The 14,323-nt window shown below is 37.4% G+C and overlaps 1 protein-coding gene across 1 annotated transcript in view; it reads right to left on the bottom strand.

Annotated features, from left to right (window-relative positions):
- Positions 1-6,156: 6,156 nt before the first annotated feature.
- Positions 6,157-14,323, bottom strand: part of scg3 (secretogranin III) — a 30,056-nt gene continuing 21,889 nt past the window's right edge. The window contains exon 12 of the mRNA XM_055154954.1: positions 6,157-6,898. Coding sequence (XP_055010929.1) covers positions 6,780-6,898 — 119 coding nt within the window. The 3' untranslated portion in view covers positions 6,157-6,779. The remainder of the gene's footprint in view (positions 6,899-14,323) is intronic.

The following is a 14,323-nucleotide window of genomic DNA, read 5'->3' on the forward strand; positions in this document are numbered from 1 at the left end:
AAATAAGCAGGTTTGTGTGTTAAACGTATGAATGAAACAAAACACAACTCCAGACCTGTTTGTGTTGAGGAAACAACATTATAACAGATCAGGAAATAGGGTATGGCCCTTTAACGACTCAAGCACAATTTGTTTATAATTACATAAATTATAAGTCAAGATATAATATTATTTGTAACTACTAGGGGTGTAACGATATCCAAGTCTCATGATACGATATTGTCACTGTATGAAACTCATGGTACGATATTTATTGCAAGATTTTGAAGAAGATAATACAGATGGGTCACTTTTTTTTTTGCTTTTAAAATACTTTGACAAGATTTTGGTGTGAATTATTTCCATCATAATCCCAAGAATTCAAGTCAAAAACATATTTCTTCACGTTGTCTGCACTGAAATGAATCATGGGATATGTAGTTCCTGATGTTTATAAGCTGTTGCTACTATAAAACCATGTATTTATGCACAGTAACTTGTGATTCGATACAGCCCGCGATATTATTGTGAGACTTTTGATGATACTGCAGCTTTCTCCACTGTGGGTACGTCTTGTCTCCATGGTGATGTTATATGGTGTTCTGCAGTGTGGCATTAAACATACTGTATCTACAGGTGACACCACGAGGCCAAGTTACAGATCTGTGGAGAGTCAAGGTCACTCACAATAAGAGTGCATGTTTTTAAAGTATTTTCTTATAGGTGCTATATGTAATTTTTATGGTGGAGTGTCTGTTACTTGCTTGTCTCCACAGAGATGTTATTCCTTTGCCTGGAATGTTCCACAGTAGGGCTTTAAACATATCTCTCTTGCATTTGTGTTAGTATTACTTTAAAAACATGAACGTGCAGACTTGCTTCTCCACAGATCTGACTATTAACCTGTCTCCATTGTGATTACCAAGTTTATTTCCATACTGTGGAATAATTAAGGCAATAACAGTAATATCTCCATGGAGACAAGGAGAAAACCGGAAAAGTTACACAGTGCACCTTTAATCAATAAAAGAATAAAATAAAGGCAAGACAGATAAGTTTATTACAATACTGTGACACATCGTAGGGGGACAAGCAGGTGACCCCCCCACTTCCAAAAAACTTACAAAATGAACCTTGATTTTTTTTTCTTCTCATCATCTGGATTTCACTTGGTAACCCTGAAATTGGTGCTTTTGTATTATGGTAAAAGTGCTGTGTCCTGTACTTTATACTCTCACAAACATGAGAATGCTGAAGATTATTTTAGTAGTCAGCTGGTCATTATTTCTATTATACCCTGATATTTTTAAATACATCATCCAAAGGTAAAGACTGGAGGCTACCACATAGAGATGAGTTCTGAATAAAGTGTCTTATCAATGAAAACCTGAAATACTTAATTATTATTATTTTTGACATTTTGATTTAATAATGCCGCTGCCTTTGTTGTATTTTTTGTATGCATATATATTTTAGACTGTATACTCCAGATAATGATTACATTGATCAAAATACAACTATGATCCTGTTTTATATTTGACGAGCCACAACTGATCGTTTAATCACTGCAGTCGTATGAGGGGTTTGAAAAGCATGACCTAATATTAGTCTAATATTTCAACAGGAATACGCACAGGGAAGCATTGCTGCACGTAACAATACAAGTATTTATTCCAAAAATAATATTAATACAATATTATTTTACAAACACAAAGTTGTAATTGGTTTAAAATACATTCCATTAAAGTTAAACAAGTTAATACCAGAAGTGCTTCAGTTTACAATGACACACAAAAAAACAACAGATCACTCTTTGGTCAGTTACAACTTTTTGAAACTAAATTTAAACATTCAACTGCACACAACATTTGAAGTGGCGCCACCTACTGAATGAAATAAAGTAGTACAACATATATCAATTAACAATGAAAAATTCAACCATTTTGAACAAAGGCTACAAACTGGTGAGAATTAATTCTTATTTATAAGCAGAAAATAACATTTAAATAAAAATAACATGTTCAACTGCAAGTCAAATATAAACTACAACAAAGCCTAAAAGCACAAATTAGCACAAGTGGATTATAAATGCTGGTTTGGGCAAATAATATGAACTGAATATATGCCAGGCTTAAAGAAGTTCTGCTGCTCTTGAGTTGTAGCTTTATCTTAAACTTAGTTTAGTTTAAGCAACGAGGAGTGAATTAGCAGTACGTTAGTTAGCTTTAGCAGTGCCAGTGCCCTCTCTGGTGTTGGTGGAGCAGAAGTTTTTGGCAGAAATATTATGGACTGAATAAAGATGTCAGTCTTAGATTAAGTTGTAGCTTTCTTGAGTTATAGATTTATCTTAAATTTGCATAGTGAACAGCTTTAGCAAGGTGTTAGTTAGCTTTAGCAGGGCATTAAGTCCAATTTATGGTCATGTGCCAAATCGTCTGCGTTGCGACACAGAGTCTGCGTTGCCTTTAACCCCCCTCCACAGAATGTCTGCGTCGACAGACGTGCACCTCCGAAATTTTGTAACTACGCGTCGAATAGTCGCAGACAGTAAGGGAAATGACGCAGACAATAAGGGCTGTGATTGGTCCTCTACATCTGCTCTACATACATTTTCGGATTGCCGCTTTCCCATTTAATTTTGTTTACACAATCCTAGACTCCTAATGTTGTGACAGTGAATTACTTCGTGGCACATAGGTCTCGACGCAGATCCATAAATCTAAAATGTCGGTGACAGTGTGTGTTGAGTTGACGTAGAACTATAAAGGCTGAATTATAGTTCTACATCGACTCAACGCACACTGCCGCCGTCGCCTTGTCGTCATCGTTTTTGATTTATGGATCTGTGTCGAGGTCTATGCATCGCGAAGTAATTCACCGCAACAACAAAATGAAGCGGGAAAGCGGAGTACCGGAAATGTCTGTAGTGCGGTGGAACAGAGGACCAATCACAGCCCTTATTGTCTGCGTCACTTTCCCTTGCTGTCTGCGTCTGTTCTAGGCATAGTTAAAAAATTTCTGAGGTGCAGGTCGGTCAACACAGATGCTCCGCGGAGAGGGTTCAAGGCAACGATGCAGACGATTTGACGCACGACCATAAAGTGGGCTTAATTCTGTCTTTAGTTAACTTTAGCAGTGCGTTAGTTGGCTTTAGCTTCATCAGTGCATTCTGCGGTGTTGTAGAAGCAAAGGTTTTTGGCAGAAGATTTGACCGCACACTTCGCAGATAGACACATCTGCTCTGGTCAGATGATCCAGGTGATTTCTGAGGCTGGACTCACGAAGAAACCACCTCCCACAAAATCCACAAGAAAACTCAGCTTCGCTCTCTTCTGTTTTCAGACAGCTGCTTTGTGTGGCGTCCTCTGCTGGAGCGTCACCAAAACTCATCACCTCTGCTTTTACTGCACATTAGTGTTGTTTCAGACTACGACTTTGACTGAACGCTTTTCCACATGTCACAGGAGTATGTCTTTTCCCCTGTATGTCTACGTTCATGTACCTTCAGATTACTCCTCGCTTTTAATGATGTTTGGCACATGTCCCAGTGAAACGTTTTTTCCCCTGTATGACTGCATTTGTGGATTTTCAGGATATCGTTGGTTATGAATGACTTTTGGCAGACGTCACAGTGACACAGTCTTTCCCCTGTGTGTCTATGTTCATGTACCCTTCAGATTAGACCTCGTTGTGAATGATTTTTTGCAGACGTCACAGTGATACGGTCTTTCCCGTGTGTCTACGTTCATGTACCTTCAGATTAGACCTCGTTCTGAATGACTTTTGGCAGACGTCACAGTGATACGGTCTTTCCCCTGTGTGTCTACATTCATGTACCTTCAATTTAGACCTTGTTGTGAATGATTTTTGGGAGATGTCACACTGATATGTTTTTTTCCCTGTTTGAGTGCATTTGTGGATTTTCAGTTCATTGATGGTTATGAATGATTTTTTGCAGACGTCACATATATACAGTATGTCCCCTCTGTGTGCACATTCATGGACTCTTGGAGAACTTTTGTGTGTAAAACCTTTTCCAGAGACATCACTGCAGTGTGGCCTCTCTGTAGACTGGGTAACCTCCTCTTTTATATTTCTGAGCTGTTCTGACACTTTTGTCTTCAGATTTCTTGATGGTGTTGCTCCACGTTGTCCCCTCCAGGCTTCATTGGTGTCATCATTGTAAGATTCAGAATCTGTCTGCAGTTTGTCTCTTTCTGGCTGATTGTGTTCAACATCCTCAAAAAGCTGGTCAGCAGAGTCCTGCTCTTGAAGAACATCAGTTCCTCCTTCCTGTCTTGTCTCCTGCAAGTACTGATCCTGTGCAGTGTTACCACTGGTGCTGAGCACAAACTCCTCAGTTGAACTGAGGTGGGCCTCTTGTGGTGCTGGAGGTGCTATTGGTTGATTCCCATCTCCAAAAGTGATGCAGGTCAGAGGAGCGGCTGTCAAAAAGAAAAAAAAAGTTACAAATAAGTAAAATATCCCATTTTCTTGCTTAGAAATATTGAAAGTGACAATTGTGGATCTATAATAATAATGTATTATAATTCCATGGTGATAACATGCAAACATTCAATTTCAGTAGATTTATTTAATATGCTTATGAGTAAAACAAAGAGTAGCCTATTTCCAAACATAAGAATCAACAATAACAACCAGATATTCCAGTACATATAATCTAATTTTAAGAAAATAAATAAAAAAATAGGGTAAAACAAATCCATTTATCTTTTGTATTTAAAACAAGATACAAGTTACAGTGCTAAATAAATACATCACATAGGTCCTACTGGCCATTATCATCATAAGGTAAAGTTGAGATAAAGTTAAGATAAAGTTAAGAAAAGGTCTCAAAGGTTCAGTGTGTTTTGTGTAAAATGTAAATGTGGTCTATTTAACATTAACGTGAGCTCAAACCTTAACCACGGCAAATTAATGAGGACATAACCCAAACCATGAACCAAACCAGGACTAAACCGGGTCTAATCTTTATTTATTAGGCCATTATTGAAGGCTGGATTGAATTGGCAGAACCAAAGCTGGACCTCTGTACGACCTGGCCATAGACGGTGACTTATATATGGCCAAAGTCTGTGGTCCTGTTTACTGTCATTTTTCTGGCGCTTCACGGCCATTTCAACTAATATTCAACTCTAATATTTCTCAGATATACATATATATTTTTTCCATGTTTTTTTCGGCTCTCGAACCTGAAATCGAGTCCGGAAAGTCCAGTCCGGTTCCCTGGCGGTCCCCCTCCAAACCTTCAGTCAGAACTTTCTCCACGTGTCCCAAAATGTCCTGTGCCGTCGAGTATAACCTCTGGTACAAAAATGAGCTCAGCTGGTACATCATTAGATCCTTATAAGACGTCATTTTCGGTCAAATATTAGAAAATATATCGACCAAAAACCAAGAAGAAAACTTATAATCCACACAGGAGACGTTAAATTGACGTTATGTGACCGCTCATCGGTTGTTTTTCAAAAACGGCTACGCTGTTACGTTATAATACGTTGGTTATTATTATTTATTAATTATTATTATATATATATTTTTTCTATCTAACTAATTAACGCCAAATTTACTTATGGGTTTCAGCTTTTTGAGGACTTTTGCCAATTCAATTTATATAATATTTTGTTTAAACTTAGGTTTCTATGGCAACGGTGCTAAATTTTTATCGCAAGTAACTCGTGGATACAAAACACAAAATCAACTCAAAATTCATTCAAAAATTTCTACAATAGCTTATCCTTAAGTTTAATAAGTAATTAACACACAGCAAAAGAAAATGCCATTACTAGCTTTTTAAAAAAAAAAATTAAAATATACATATGTAAGCCTATGTATCGCCAAATTATAACCAAATGGGCCTACATAGTCTTCATGCGCATATTTTTAGGGCAAAGACAGAGATCCTAATCTGTGCTGATGAATATTTTGGTTAATCTAGGCTAAGATGTCTTGAAATTTCACACTTAAGCACACCAATAAAGAAAAGACAATCTTTTATTTGCTTTTACATTTTAGGAAAATCACACTTATTTACACACATGTTAAAATACTTTCGCCTCTAGACCATTACAGCCCGTAACTCACTAAAGACAGAAGCAAGATAAACAAATATGCCTATACAATGTCTCTCTCTAGTGGACAAAAGCGGAACTGAAAAGTAAGATTTAGGGCACTGAAGGATACACAATATACGGTATTTTTGGTAGAATAAAACATATTAGAACTTAACAGGCTATAAATCATGTTACAGGAATTGAGTTGATTTTGACAAAAATAAGTAGATAGACAGGAAACAAGTATGACACTTCAAACATTCATTATGATAAATTATAATTTGATAAAAGCTTTTTAGTGTTAGATTAAAATGCCAATAGTACTTGTCCTATTCTTCTATACTGTCGTGCAGTTGTTAGCTGTGAGAAAAATAAAATTAATTTAAGCCAATACTGTGCAAAAACGTGTTAACCAAATGTGGAAAATGCCCAATAAGATTTAAGATTGCTTTAATTAATAAGTACACAATTTAATTTCATTATTTGATGTTAATTTCAGCCCCCATATTTAGACCAAAAGAGTTTGATTCTAGTTAACTTTTTTTTCAACTATTTTGCACACAGATTGGCTACAACTTATTGCACAGTACTGTAAATAGCTATCAGCACTATTGGGGGTCATTTTGATTGTACAATGCCATGCTTTGAAGAAATCTACGTTTTTAAAGGTTTTGCTGTCAGATAGTATTGTATTGTATTCAGTCCTGCTTTGTAAGATTACTGGCTTCACAGACTGCTGTAGATCCTCTTGATTGTTCCTCCTTCATCCTTAGAAATAATGCCTTTCTCAATGTAAGAGTCCACCTGTTGGTCCATGAAGTCTTTGAGTTTGGACAGGTCGTAATCTGAAAAACACAGAAAGAAAATAGACAAAGAAATAATGAATTATATTGTTTACGGTAGTTTTAAACATGATTTGCTAAACAGTAAAAAATTAGTTCTTTCTTGAGACAGGAAACCCAAACAAATAATCTTCCTTCCTTCATGCCAGAGAGATTGAGGTCAGTTGTCTGCAGTTAAGAGGATACCAATAATCAAGAATGGAGAGAAATCAACCAACCATGACATGTAATCTGATACTACAGCCAAAACCAAAGCATTTTATTATTTTCCTCATACTACCTCATTTAATGCAATACTATGTAACTTTCTAGAGGTGGAAAGTCAATTGCACAATTCTATGGAGAGTTAAAACCATACATTTGGGAACAATCTCCATCAAAATAAATCAATTTTATGCCATACAGTGGATTATTAATCCCAAAGGAACAGCATTTCCATAGCAAATACTAGTCAGACAAGAGTTTGTGGAGCCTGCTGACAGTAATGATGCACTTTTTAATGTTTTTTAGTGCAATAAACATACCGGTAATGAAAAAAAAAAGTTTTTATTTTCGTTTATTTTTGGGTAAAAAAGTGACCCACTATGGCTTTAACTCAAAAAGACCCAAACTATATTTATACAGTCTGGTCAGTTTGTTGGAGAGAGTTTAAGAGGGATTAATTTGCCTGGGATACAGAAAACACAATTCTTCTTCATGATACTTTAAGAAGATGTGAGTCTGGTCACCGGTGCACGTCCCTGTGTTCAAATGCCAAATGCTCAAATGTGATTGACAGGTGGAACAGCCAATCAGGGATATGCATGGTCCACATGTATCAAACTAATAAAACTGCTTCCAAGAAGAAAAGAAAAAAATAATCACAAAAAATCATTGAGTGAAGAACTAAACTGTTAAACTAAACACTCAAATAATGTTAAACTGATAAACTGAAAACTCAAATAATTTCAGATATAGTGAAAGAAGAAGTTAACGGAAAAATAGATATTGCAGACAGCAGCATGGCTGTGGTGCATGTGGCTGTGACTAAATTTAGAAACAACCACATATAAACTCTAAAAATCCTTCATTGTAAGTGATGAACTGTGAGCCTGAAGCAGCAGCTGTGCCATCGGCTTCTTCTCTGTGTGATCCTGGGACACAGAGGCAAACAGATGGACAGAGGACACAAACAAGGTCAGACAATAACTTTTGAATAATTTCAGGGCTGTACATTGTTCTCAAGTAAGGATTCACAAATTACTCACAATAACAAAACCATAGCAAGCCATACCCCCACTTACATTTATGGGAATTGTAAAAATTGTGACTTAGAAAGGACACAATTGTGCTACTATTGGCTTATGTTTTATGCCAGATGCCCTTTCTGATTCAATTGCCTTGTTATGTTTGAGGTTATAGTCACAATTGAGTTTAAAATACCGTATTTTTCAGACTATAAGTTGCACTTTTTTTCATTGTTTGGTTGGTCTTGCAACAATACTCCAGTGTGACTTGTATATTAAAATTTTCACACTGATAGCTGCGACAGAGCGCTCTAGGCTTGTGGGTCAATATCTGCTGCTCCTATTACTCCTGTACCACTGTCACTTGGCTGTACTGCGAATGTCTCCTGCAGAAAGAGTTGCTGTCCTGCTGCAAGTAGAGAAATATGCAGCTGAAAACAGCAATCCAGCAGGACAAAGAAAGTTTGGAGTGAGCGAGAAACTTGTGAGGGACTGGCGGAAAGCAGGGATGGAGAACACAGCTTCACGGTAACTGAGAGGATGCGCCATGAAATTTTCCTGGAAGTCATTGGATGGACTGACAAAGCCTGGACTTCAGTGACAACCGAAAACATGCTGTTGGGATTCAGAAAGGGCGGAATAATTCTAACTGGAACTGATGCTGAGTCTGATGTCAGCTACACAGAAGAGGAAGCGGCGCTCAATTTACCTCCGGAGGTTGCGGATTTGCTCAGACGTGACACCGAGGATGAAGAATGGATTTAGTGATCTGGAGTGAGATCAAGAGTTTAGCAAACTTGTTCTGTTCTGTTGTTTATGTTATAGTTATCTGAATAACTGTTCATATGTGACGTTAACAGTCTGTTGTTCTCTGTCATATTGTTATTACTATAAGTTGCCTTTCAAGATGAAATGTCGGTTCCTAGTCTCTGATTTGACAAAATAAATTTCCCCCAAAAAGTGTGACTTACAGTCCAAATGCGACTTATATATGTTTTTTCTTCTTCATTACGCAATTTTTGGCTGGTGCAACTTATACTCCGGAGCGACTTATAGTCCGAACAATATGGTACCACTTTTCCATTACAGGGTCATTGTGTAGCCTTCTGTTCAAACACAACAAACAACTGTCTTATGAGGTTCATTTGATTTACTGATCATTTATTGTAACATATTCTTTATCAGACCAAAGTTTATTATATGTATGAAAAAAAACAATCAAAAACACCTAAACTCTGGCCTATAAAAAGAAGCTGTTTGAATAAATCTCAGACATTTCCAGTGCTATTCATTAGAGGCTATATAACAGTTTACTTATAATTAGATCAGATACATTTTTATTGCAGTCTTGCGGTTTATATTTACTGGAGGCAAACACGATTTACTGCAGGATTTATTAGACACTTCACTGTAGTCTGAGTCTGAGCAGCGTGAAGCTTCTACACTCACAATCTCCATCTGTTTACGACATGTGCACAGATACCAGGCCTACACACGATCACACATACTGAGACAAACCAAGGTGTCAATAAACATTTAGTCCCGTCATTTAGACCAGGTGTGGCCCTGATTTAGTCCTCTGTAGTTTGGTCTTGGTTTGGTCCTGTTCTAGTCCTGGTTCAGTTCTGATCTGGTCCATGTTTAGTCCGAAAATTATGTGGTACATGACAAGTATGATGCAGTTTAGTCTTGGTTTAGTCCTGATTTAGAGCTGATTTAAACCTAACTTAGTCCCATTTTAGTCATCTTTGGTCTTTGTTTGATCCCAAAAGACCAGTTTTATTCTAGGCTTAGTCCTTCTATTTAGTCGTCTTTAATTCTGGTTAGGGGCAAAACTGGGACTAAACAGGGACTAGACCTGGATGACTAAACAGTAACTAAAGAACAGGACAAAACTGGGCTCAACCCAAGACCTTATGTGTGACACAGCCCAGTTTTAGACCTGGTATAGTCTTGGTTTAGAACTGGTTCAGACCTGCTTTATGGTTTGATCCGTCGTCCTTTGTTTAGCCTCTGTAGATATTTTGTTTAGTCTTGGTTTTCGTATCACTTTTAGCACCATTCTAGGTCTGGTTCTATTGGCTCTTGTGCTCGAGTAAACATGCTAAATGGCCCAGGGCCCGTTTCCATGGTGCTGCGTTTGGCTCCAAAAGGCTATTGTACTTTTCCAGCTCCTCTTCAGAGATAAAAGAGCTGGAGAGGAGGGAGAGGTGGAGATCAAACCAGGACTAAACCAGGACCAAATCAGGGCAAAGCCAGGAGCAAATCAGGGCAAAACCAGGAGCAAATTAGGGCAAAAATGGGACCAAATCAGGGCAAAACTAGAACCAAACCAGGACCAGATTAGGATTAAACTAGGATCAAATCAGGAATAAATCAGGACCAAATCAGGACTAAACCTGGTCCAAACCAGGGCTAAAACAGGACTAAACCAGGACCAAATCAGGACTAAACCAAGACCAAATCAGGACTAAACCAGGGCCAAACCAGGACTAAACCAGGACCAAATCAGGACTAAACCAGGATCAAATCACAACTAAATCAGGACCAAATCAGGACTAAACCAGGACTAAACGAGGACCAAATCAGGACAAAACCTGGACCATATCAGAACTAAACCAGAACAAAATCTGGACCAAATCAGGACTAAGACAGGACCAAAACAGGATGAAACCGGGACCAAACCAGGGCTAAAACAGGACTAAACCAGGACCAAATCAAGACTAAACCAGGACCAAATCAGGACAAAACCAGGACCAAATCAGGACAAAACCAGGAGAAAACCAGGAGCAAACCAGTATTAAATTTCGACTTAACCAGGGCCAAACCAGGGCTAAACCAGACTAAACCAAGATCAAACTAGGACTAAATCAGGGTCAAACTGGGGGTAGATGAAGGGGTAAATGAAGTTAAGATGTAGACGTCATAGTCCATAGACAAATTTACCCATAACTTACTCTAAATGAATTACTACCATAGCTAAAATGATTCAGGAATGCTGAGCGATCAGACAAAATTAAAAACTGACCAAAAGTGTGCCAAGGACTAAATATAAATCTGGGAAGCGAGCAGTGATGCTGGGGGGCTTAGGCATCCTCTGTGGGCAGAAATACGAACTACAAAAAGAGGCCTATCCATGAGTTCACGAATGATGAAAGATTAGGCATGTTCCCATAGCGATTAACAAATGAAAACAAAATATCATCACTTCAGAAGGGTAAAAAAGTCCTCAAAGTGTTGCATGTAACAGGAAGCTGCAACCCATGGATAAATTTTGTAATCTAGATCCTTGAGAACAATTAGCTGTCCCACCCAAATTTTCTGCTTATACATCCATATGTCGTACAGTGATCTTTAAATTCCCCATCTTGATTAAAGCGCACGTGAGATTAGACTTTTCTTTTCACTAAAACATTATATTTAAGATTTAACTACAAATCTTGCTTAGTTTGACTTTACTCGGTCAGACATGGGCAGCAGATGTGACAGGGAATTTCATGTTCCCATAATGTTGAGAAGAGCTAATACATGTCTAAATTACTAAAGGAGTAACAATAACTGAAATATCGTGATATCGTATCATCAAACTTCTCACAAAAATATTGTGGACCATCAAAACATATTGAATTACAAGTCTCTTTGCTTATATTAAGAGTTATGGTGCAGCAATAACTAAAAAAGACAGAAGGAACTACATAGACCATGATCCTTGGCTCCATTTTAGTGAAGACTACAAGTAGAAATAACAGTTCTAAGCACTTTTAACTCTTAGTTCTTTGGATTAAGTGTTGTCAGGGCATTTTAAGAGGAAACAGAAGCATATTCACCATTTTATCTGTTTAGCCTCCACAAAATATTGCAATAAATATCGCACCGTGAAGTTTATACTGTGATGATATCATATCATGAGACTTACACCCTTATAAATTACACAATCATTATGTTTAGAATAACAAAAACCAAATGATAAAACTGTTATTTCTGTTGGATGAATGTTTAAACTGCCAGAAACTGCATTTGGGATGGAGTTTTTTGTGCTTATGACACAGGTAGAGTGAGTATGTTATTGAACTCACTGCTACTTCTTGTATTTTTGTAGTTTTCTTTTCAGCATGTTTTCCACAAATTGCCACTCAGCTGATGTTAAACTGTGATGAGTATTTACCACAGGTACAATCCCACCAAACCAAGTACAAAAAAAAGTATAATATAGTCAAATAAACAGCTTCTTTTGAGTGAAGTGTTTCTGTCCTGACCAGATCTGTCTCCACTGAGGTCCCAGGAGGCCTTCTGTCGTCAGGGGCAACCACCTCCCTCCCTGAATCCAAATGAAGTGTCCTGTATAATAGAGATGAGCCCCCGCTGATCTCCCCCAGGACACTGCCGCTCCATAAAAACGTTGCCAAATCGTCCTATTTTTACATCTCTGCAAGTTTAGGGGAAATCTGGGTCGAATCAGGTTTCAAAATTGTTCACGTCAAACTGAACATCTCACTTTTCTTCGAGCCAAATCATTATTGCAGTTTTATCACAATTTATGTAATTAATGTACATCAATGACAACTTAAAAGTGCACTGAGTAACTTTTCTGGTGGAGGGTCTGTTAAATGCTTCTCTCTGTGGAGATGTTATTGCTTTGTCTGGAATGTTTCACAATATGGTATTAAACCTTTCTATCTTCATGGACACAAAACCAGTCCAAATTACAGGTCAGATTTGTGGACAGGTGACCCCAGTCAGTCAGAATGCTTATTTTTAAGGTATTTTTTAACTATAAACCCACCTGTAATTGAATAAATGTGAGGTAGAACTGTGGAACATTCAAGGCAGAGCAATAACATAACCATAAAACAAAGCAGGTAACAGACACTACCATAAAAGTTACACAAAGTACCTTTAACTTTAGATTGCCTGTAATGGGTCATTAAAGTTATGTACTTCTTCTAAGAGTTCATACTTCACTGTGATTGGTCGAATATGGTTTTAACACTGTTCACCTCAAACTGCGATGATTATTTAGTTGAATGTATTAGAAAACCTCCTTAAATTAATTTGAAACGTAAAGCTTGGTACCATTTCTAGTCACGAGAGTTTCAGCTTTCTGATATGTGTAAAATTTTGAGGATTTTTTCCACATTTTAAAGTATGTTTTAAGTTGGTAATCGCTGTGGCAACGACCCTAGTTTCTCATCATCCCAAAACCCAACAACACCTCTTACAATTATTTTACCTTAACTAATCCTACATTTCAGAAATATGTTTATTCATGATATATATGATATGACAACCAAGTTACCAGAATACAAATTAATATAGAATGGATAGTGATAGTTACAGTAATATTTTAATATGTTTAAAATAAAGAAAATAGAGAAAAAGTCATTTTTATACTGCATATTCCTGAGTTTCAGCATTCAGCATTTTGAAGACTTCTGGCCATTCAACAGATTGATTTGTTATTCCTATATCAACAGTTTTAATTTCACACCACTCTAAAATCCACAAATACTACATAATTTTAGTGTTTTTGCTGAAGAGTCTTGAATCAGATGTATCTTTAGTTCACGTTTTGATGATTTTAACCTCTGCATAACACCAGCTTTGCCTCCGTCTTGTAAAACAGTTCACAAACATGTTTTCTGTCATCAGAGCGCAGATGGCTGGAGCGCTGTGAAGTCATTAACATTTGATATTACTGTGTTAACGAAGCATTGATTCCTCACTCTGCTCCTCTGGACCAGTGATTTTGGTCCATGTTTTTCACACCTCTTCAGTTTCTGGGTCACTGAAGCTGCTGACTGTGCCCTGTTACTGCTTCATTAGAGACGGCCTCAAAGGAGTTCATTTGTTTTAGATTTGATGACCCTTTACTGGTCTTTGCAGATCAATAAACAAAAAACGCCAGAAGCAACCCCTGTGCTAGTTACAAATGATGTATTATTGGGCAAGCAATTAAAGTTGAATACAAATCTGATCTAGTCCTTCATTCAGGCTTAAAGCTGAGGTACCTGATTTTCAGACCGTGAAAGGAATAAGAATCTGTCAAACTAGTTCCCAGCTCTCACAAATCTTCACACATCACTAGTATTCACAAGCAATATTTTTTGACATGAGCAATATTTTTTGACACAGCATTCAAAGCAATTTTTCAGATGGAGAAGTGAAGTTGCCAATCAGCTTTCATCCCAACCCTCATTTAGCA

This window comes from Boleophthalmus pectinirostris, unplaced genomic scaffold (assembly GCF_026225935.1).
Source record: "Boleophthalmus pectinirostris isolate CB_2022bp ecotype Guang Dong unplaced genomic scaffold, ASM2622593v1 HiC_scaffold_19, whole genome shotgun sequence".
Lineage (NCBI taxonomy): Eukaryota > Metazoa > Chordata > Actinopteri > Gobiiformes > Gobiidae > Boleophthalmus > Boleophthalmus pectinirostris.